The 8,307-nt window shown below is 42.8% G+C and overlaps 1 protein-coding gene across 1 annotated transcript in view; it reads right to left on the reverse strand.

The window, feature by feature from the left end:
* Nucleotides 1–8,307, reverse strand: part of PI4K2A (phosphatidylinositol 4-kinase type 2 alpha) — a 33,484-nt gene that overhangs the window by 3,049 nt on the left and 22,128 nt on the right. The window contains exons 6-8 of the mRNA XM_017502762.2: nucleotides 6,997–7,096; nucleotides 5,715–5,848; nucleotides 5,168–5,227 (exon numbers count right to left, since the gene is read on the reverse strand). Coding sequence (XP_017358251.1) covers nucleotides 5,168–5,227; nucleotides 5,715–5,848; nucleotides 6,997–7,096 — 294 coding nt within the window. The remainder of the gene's footprint in view (nucleotides 1–5,167; nucleotides 5,228–5,714; nucleotides 5,849–6,996; nucleotides 7,097–8,307) is intronic.

Below are 8,307 nucleotides of genomic sequence, written 5' to 3' on the forward strand. Positions count from 1 at the left end.
AAAAAAAAAAAAAAAAAAAAAGAAGTAATCTCTCTCCTCCATGGCTGTGGGGCTGGAACGTGGGACAGTCTTTCAAACAGGCAGGCTGACAATAAAAACTTAAAAATGAACAGATCCTAACCTGACCAACATGGCGAAACTCTGTATCTACTAAAAATTAAAAAAAAAAATTAGCTAGGTGGAGTGGTGCACACCTATAATCCCACTACTTGGGAGGCTGAGGCACAAGAATCGCTTGAACCTATGAGGCAGAGGTCGCAGTGAGCCAAGATCACGCCACTGCACTCCAGCCTGGGCAATAGAGTTGAGAACCCATCTCAAAAAAAAAAAAAAAGAACAGACCCTCTGACTTGGCAATTCCATTTTTAAAGACAAAGGAAACACTCATGGCTATGCATAAAACACTTAGTTTCAAAAAATTTATAATTAATATTGTTTATAATAGTGAAAAGATATAAATTAAATTACTTAATAATTTAAGGGATAAGAAACAATTATCCTAATTAAAATAAAATATGTATAAATTTAACCAGGGAACTATTAAATATACATATAAATGTATTGACATAGAAGCTGATCACAATGTTGTGTTAGATGCAAAGGAAAGCAGAAAAGGAACCAGTGTTAGATTGCAACCCCACTTTTATTTTCTAAAATTCTATCTTCCTATTGTGTAGAAAAATGTCTGGCAGGCCAGGCGTGGTGGCTCATGCCTGTAATCCCAGCACTTTGGGGGGCCGAGACAGGAGAATCGCTTAAACTCAGAAGGCGGAGGTTGCAGTGAGCCAAGATCCTGCCATTGCACTCCAGCCTGAGTGACGGAGCAAGCCTCCATCTCAAAAAAAAAAGAAGAGAAAGAAAAAAGTCTGGCACTTGACAGTGCTCATCTCTGGGTCTCAAGAAATTATAGGCGATTTTAATTATTTATTGTTGTTCATCTCTGTTTTATGATTTTCCTACAAAGATGATGTAAATGTAAAATGTAAAAAGCTGGCTAGGCACAGTGGCTCACGCTTGTAATCCCAGCACTCTGGGAGGCCGAGGTGGGCAGGTCACCTGAGGTCAGGAGTTCGAGACCAGCCTGGCCAACATGATGAAACTCTGTCTCTACAAAAATACAAAAATTAGCCGGGCAAGATGGCGGGTGCCTGTAATCCCAGCTACTGGGGAGGCTGAGGTGGGAGGATCGCTTGAACCCAGGAGGTAGAGGTTGCAATGAGCTGAGATCACGCCACTGCACTCCAGGCTAGGCAACAGAGCAAGACTCTGTCAAAAAAAAAAAAAAAAGTAAAAAGCCAACATTTGATTTGGATTCTCCTTCCAACACTATCTCTTCATCATCTTGTTTTAAAATAAATTTTTTACTTTGGAATAATTTTAAATTTAGAGAAAAGGTGCAGATGGTACAGAGAGTTCCTGTAAAGCATTGCCTCGTTTCCCCTAATTTTTTTTTTCCTGAGATAGGGTCTCTGTCGCACAAACTGGAATACAGTGGCACATCATAGCTCACTGCACCCTTCAGCTTCTGGCCTCAAGTGATCCTCCCACCTTGGCCTCCCAAAGTGCTGAGATAACAAGTGTGACCAGCTGACTCCAGCCCTCACCATGTTTTGTCAGTATTTTACAGGTATTTCAGTTATGTGTCCATGAGGACACAGTTTCTCCTCTTTGTCAAAATTAGTATCACCACCATTTATCTTCTCTGGTAGAAGAGTACAAAAGCTGAAGATGTCCTATCTTCTTTAAAACACTCTATGTTGAAGATTTCATGGCCAGATCACAGACCATGGAGGGTAAGCTAGGCTGCGCCCTGAAATCACACAGACACACCGCCCTCAAGCCACAAATATCCTTACACAACTGTTGCCTATAAAGGGGCAGAGATACACCTGCAACAGGGATCAGGGGTCAGAAGTGGATCCTATCAGTAACAAATTTCCTTTTTACTTAATTGTTTTGGTACTTGGCGGCATCCTACACTGCTCCGAATAGTCTTGAGCTCAGTATCAGGGTGAAGAACTGAAAGGAGATTGCTGGTGTATCTGGGCTAAACATGTCAAAGTGTCTACTACTTATTTTCAAAAGATTTCGCAAAAAAAAACAACAAAAAAAAACTAGGGCGAGAGAAATTATATAGCTATTATCCAGATAGATCATTGGATAGTACATAGCCATATGAGATAAATGTGGCTAAATATAACAAATGAAGAATCTAGAAGGTCCCATTCTTTCAACTTTACTGAGGTTTGAAAATTTCCAAGTTAAAGAGCTGCAGATAAGCCTGGAACTTGGACTAAAAAGAAAGGAGAATAAAGAATTTAAAAAGAAAAATTATTTTTAAAAATTGAAAAAAGATTATAGCAGTCACATAATACTAAAGAATAAATACTATCTTTGAAAATGTTGATCTGGACATGGTGGCTCATGCCTGTAATCGCAGCACCTTGGGAGGCCAAGGCAGGAGAATTGCTTGAGGCCAGGAGTTTGAGACCAGCCTGGGCAACATAGTGAGACCCCACCTCTTAAAAAAAAATTACCCAGAAATGGTGGTGCATGCCTACTCAGGAAGCTGAGGGAGGAGGACTTCTTGAACCCAGCAGTTCAAGGCTGCAGTGAGCTATGATTGGGCCACTGTACTACAGCCTGGGTAACAGAGCAAGACCCTGTCTTTAAAAAAAAAGAAAAGAAAAAGAAAATGTTAAAGAGGCTTTCTCTCAGACCCTAGATTCTTTATCTAACTCCTAGTGAGATGCCTTTAGTTCAGTAACAACTTCTATCACCTGACTGTGTCCCTGTGGGGCCTCTTCCTTCTTTCCCTACATCTCAGAGCCCTTGTACTAAGCCCATCCTGTGATAATGGCTCAGCTGGGTAGATAGGGTTATGATCTCTTTTCTCTGTGCTTTGTCAGATTTCTGTAGTGCGGAGACCCATTTTGCTTTGATGTGTGAATGGTAGACAAGTAAGCAGATGAATGATATACTGGCCATCTGCATGCTGGAAGGAGCTGGATGGTCACCCTAAGGTAGTAGGAAGTAGGCACTCTAGGTTACAAGATGCCAAAAGCTCCTCTGAAGACATTAAGAGCATAAGATGGAGAGAAATAAAACTGCACTACCACAACCTCCCCTGCATTTTGTAACCCTGAATAATGGCCCTATCTGAGTAACGGGAGAAGGGCTGGCAAGGGACTGAGCTGGGAAGGAATCAGAGAAGACATTGCAGTATGAACAGAGGCAAAGCTTCTAACAATTGGGGAAGCCAGTTTATTCCTTTATGCTGAGTTCCGTAATATCAGAGTACTTTTATGGCTTTTAAGGTTTCCAAAAATTCTGCCAGCCTAACTGGAACCTTACATTACTTGGGAAATGTAGGAATACCATGTTACTGGTATTCAGACAGCTACAATAATTGTAGTTCTTAAAACCTCTGTCCAGGCTGGGCCCAGTGGCTCACTCCTGTAATCCCAGCCTTTGGGAGGCTGAGGCAGGCGAATTACCTGAAGTCAGGAGTTTGAGACCAGCCTGGCCAACATGGAGAAACCCTGTCTCTCCTAAAAATACAAAAATTAGCCGCGTGTGGTGGCAGGTGCCTGTAATTCCAGCACTTGAATTACTTGGGAGGCTGAGGCAGGAGAATCACTTGAACCCGGGAGGCGGAGGTTGCAGTGAGCCAAGATCATGCCACTGCACTCCAGCCTGGGTGACAGCAAGACTCTGTCTCAAAAAAGAAAAATGTCTGTCCAACTCAATTCTAGGGAAAAATGGGCTCAGCAACCCCAGGAGGTGCTCTCATCAGAGGTCTTTAGATAAATGGCAGGGAGAAGAAAATGCAGAATTAAGGCTGAGAAGATCCTCTTCCCCTTTAAAGATGGGAGAAACTAAACTTTCTGTATACAAAAATCATAATCCTAACAGCTATTAATATTACAAAATGGGTATTTCAATATGCCAGGTACTACTCCAACTTTTTCAAATCATTTATCTCATAATTCTGTAAGGCAGGTACCATTGCTATTATTATCTTGAGAGAGGTTCTCATTCTGTTTCCCAGACTGAAGTGCAGTGGCACAATCTCAGCTACCTGCATCCTAGACCTCCCAGGCTCAAGCAATCCTTCCACCTCAGCCTCCCGAGTAGCTGGGACTACAGTTGTGCACCACCACACACAGCTAATTTTTGTATTTTTTGTAGAGATGGGGTTTTACCATGTTGCCCAGGCTGGTCTTGAACTCCTGAGCTCAACTCATCGGCCCACTCAGCCTCTCAAAGTGCTGGGATTATAGGCATCAGCCACCATGCCTGGTCTCAGCCACTATTATTGATCTCACGTTACACATGAGGAAACTAAGGGAAGGAGAGATTAAGTAACTTGCCCAAAATCTCACAGGTAGTAAATGGCAGAGCCAGGCTTCAAAAACCCAGGCACTCTGACCACAGTTTATACCCTTAACCACTGGGGCATCCCAGCTCTCTTTAAGACTTCAGAGTGATAAGCATAATACCAGTACCCTACAGAATTTTCAAACCATTTTCAAGCATGTCTTTACTATGCTTTGGAAAATCAACAATCCCCTTGGTTTCCTTAGCTCCCTTTGAAGGTGGAGTGGAAGGAGAAGGAATAATGTAACTTGTACCTATAACAACAAAATTATAACCATAATCAATATCTGAGTGCTTCATGTGCCCAGCACTGTTTTTACTAAATGCTTGATAAGGATTATCTCGTCAAATCCTCCAGCCAACTGTGCAATATATTATTACTATCTTGTTTAATGAACAATAAAACAGAGGCTATTGCCCCAGGCCACAGAGCTTCCAGGTGGTGAAGCAGTCGGGCTTCAGGGCCCAGATCTTAACCACCAAAACATACAGCCTGCCTTGAGCAACTCCAGGACAGGGAGCATTAGTTTAATTACCAATGAATTACCTAGCAACTAACATAGAGATACGCACATACTAAGTGCTTCACCAAGCACTGGATACCAGGAAAGAGGTGGGAGAATTGGGAGGGCCATCTTTCCTCTCCTGTGTAGGGCAGAGTCAAAAATAATGTATAGCATAGACTGAAAAGGGTGTAAAACACAAGCTTCAAAGATTAGCTCAACATGAGCAGGCAACCCTCCCAGAGAGAAGCCAAAAGGACACTGGGAGAATGTCCCAGGCTTACCTGGCCCCGCATGACAGCAATCTGCTTATGGAACTGGCCCCTGTCAAAACCAGGATCTTTCTGCAAAAGAAGACCAGAAAGAGACGGAACCTGTGTGAATGCCTCATAAGAACCCATTTTCTTCCCCAGTTAGAAATTTTCTAGTAAGGAAAACCTGCGTAAGACTGCTGCAGCTTGGAGAAGTCAACTACTTCCACAAAAACTCCCCGCTTTACAGATGAGTAAACAAAAGACAAGTAAATATCTTCCTCTACATCTCAAACTCTAGGCTCCAGTGCTCCATATTAAAATGAAAGCCCTGCAGATACATTGCAGCCACATGATGCACAAGAGAGACACATCAGTGTGATTTATCACCCCTGCCCATTTCTCTCAAACCCATCCAAACCAGGTCCTCCTGTCCACATGTGGAAATCTTGCTATTCATTGGCTAACTCAAGTCAGAAAGATGTTAGCATTTCCTCTTGGCTGTGTCAGGACCAATTAGAAAAACCATTAGAAATTCCTTTTTCCACATGGTAACAGGGCTGAGGTTCCCAGGGCTAACCTTGAAGAGTTCATATAGGTCCTCTTCCAAGTCCTTGACAAAGTTAGGGTCCGATATCTTTGGAAGGATCAGATCTTTGATCTCCTGAGAGAATGGGACTTTCGCCTGGGGCAACCAGGCCCAGTAAAAAGGATCTGAAAAGAGGAAAAGCCAAAGGCAAAGCTGGTGTTGGAAAAGTCTCTGCTCATCTGTGTCCTCCATTCCTCAAGGCACTTTCAAAAGGAGAATCCCTCTTCCCTGATATACAACAGAAACAAAAACTTACAAGTTCTCTTAACTGTAAAGGTTACACAGCTAGTCAGTAGAGGAACCAAGATTCAAACCCAGGGCTGCCTGATCTCAGGGCTCTTTCTCAGACATTACATGACCTTCCAAGACACAAGGTCTAGAAGCAACTACTTGCCACTGAGACACTAAGATAGTCCTTCTGAAAAGGAAGACTAATGCTGAAAAAGGGGCTAGTGACTCCCTACTTTTATTTCTCCCCCTTTCCAAAAGCTTCTCAGTTATAACAGGGTAGGAGATATAACGAGGAAGACAGAACACTGATAGGCAAGTTATATTTAGAGACACAAATAGAGTAAGTTATGGAACGACAGTCCTCAGATAACAAATAAAAACAAACAAAAAATATTTCAGGAAATGTACACTAAAACAATAAAATGACAAATTAAAATATTTTAAAAAATAGTCCTCAGCCAGGCATGGTGGCTCACGCCTGTAATCCCAGCATTTTGGGTGGCTGAGACAGGCGGATCACCTGAAGTTAGGCATTCGAGACCAGCCTGGCCAACATGGTGAAACCCTGGCTCTACTAAAAATACAAAATTAGCCAGGCGTGGTGGCACATGCTGTAATCCCAGCTACTCGGGAGACTGGGGCAGGAGAATTGCTTGAACCCAGGGGGTGGAGGTTGCAGTGAGCCAAGACTGCGCCATTGGCACTCTAGCCTGGGTAACAAGAGTGAAACTCCATTAAAAAAAAAAGAAAAGTCATCAGACAGAGAAGAATGCAAAGAAGCAATGAGAAAACTCAATTTTATGCTTCTAATTTCTAATCACCTTTATGCTTCTAATGGGAATCATAGAAAACACAAATTACAAAAACAGTTTATATTATGAAACAGTTGCCATGTGCTGGCCATGGTGTTAAAGTGCCTGAGCCGCATTATTTCATTAATTTTTAGAATAATCCTACAATAGAGACATTACCATCTCCATTACACAGTGAGAAAACAGACTGGGCAAGAGAAGAGCCAGACCACCATTGTCTTGAGACTCACATGCCCTCCAGGAGTCAGGATGCTTCAGTGGGAAGGCCAGCCCATTGTCTATGGCAGCCACCTGGATAACAGGCTCCTTCACCACCACCCAGTCTGTGTCCTGAAGAGCAAGGAAAGACTAATGACTGAGGAATCCCATCTGCCTCAGGCCCCTCCAAGTAGTAGCAAAGCAACTCATCCCAACTCCCTCAAGACAACAATCCTTACTTAACTTCTCTTGAGCTACTCTCTTAACTGGCTTCCACGTGGTTATCTGAACTTAGCATATTTCCGCACCTGTGGCCTGGCTCTTGTTAAAGGTTCAAGAGTCTGTTCTTAGAAAAGGTGCACTTCCCCAAGTGTTTTGCTACAGTCCTTGGTAAGAAAGATAATGACAATAATAAAGATAACTATGAGCCATTCCTACTAGGGAAAGAAAATGTGAATCCTGAAAGCAGAACAGAAGAAAAAAAATCTGTATCAGTTGGCCAAGGTCCTTTTGTGTAGACCTTGACTCAGATGTTACTTCATTGGTGACAACTACATTTTCCAGAGAGAAAACAGAGCCTCGGAAGGTAAGAGCTGGCTGCTCTTCCCAAGGGAGTCTGTTCTTCTGCTTCAGTGGTACATAAAAAGGAAAAGGACCAGAGCTGAATGTAAGAGTGTACAGGTTACCTGTGACAGCCCATGTCAAAGACAGTCACTGACTATGTGGCTCCATACCTTAGGCTCATGGGTGCCATCACAGGAAGAAGAAATGTGGTTCCAGGGTGCCTGCATCCGAATCCCCTGGGATGCCTTATTAAATGTGCAGAATCCTTGAGTTTTACATCAGACCTAATGAATCAATTTCTAAGGGAAAGGCCTAAAGAATCTGTGTACTATTTTAAATAACTCTTCAGAAGATTCAGGCACAAAATTTGAGAGCCACTATTAGAGAAAGTAAAAAAGTTATAAGGAATAGAAACCTCACCCTGGGCAACATAGCAAGATCTCATCTCTACAAAAAAATTAAACAATTTTTGCATCTGTGGTCCCAGCTTCTACGAGGCTGAGGTGAGGACTGCTTTGAGTCCAGGAGTTCAAGGCTGCTGTGAACTAGGACAGCACCACTGCACTCCAGCCTGGGTGACAGAGCAAGACCCTGTCTCTTTATTTTATTTTTTGAGACAGAGTCTTGCTCTGTCACCCAGGCTAGAGTGCAATGGTGCAATCTCAGCTCACTGCAACCTCCACCTCCCAGGTTCAAGCCATTCTCGTGCCTCAGCCTCCCAAGTAACTAGGAATATGAGCTCCTGCCACCATGCCTGGCTAAGTTTTATATTTTTAGTA

This window comes from Cebus imitator, unplaced genomic scaffold, assembly GCF_001604975.1.
Source record: "Cebus imitator isolate Cc_AM_T3 unplaced genomic scaffold, Cebus_imitator-1.0 Scaffold299, whole genome shotgun sequence".
Lineage (NCBI taxonomy): Eukaryota > Metazoa > Chordata > Mammalia > Primates > Cebidae > Cebus > Cebus imitator.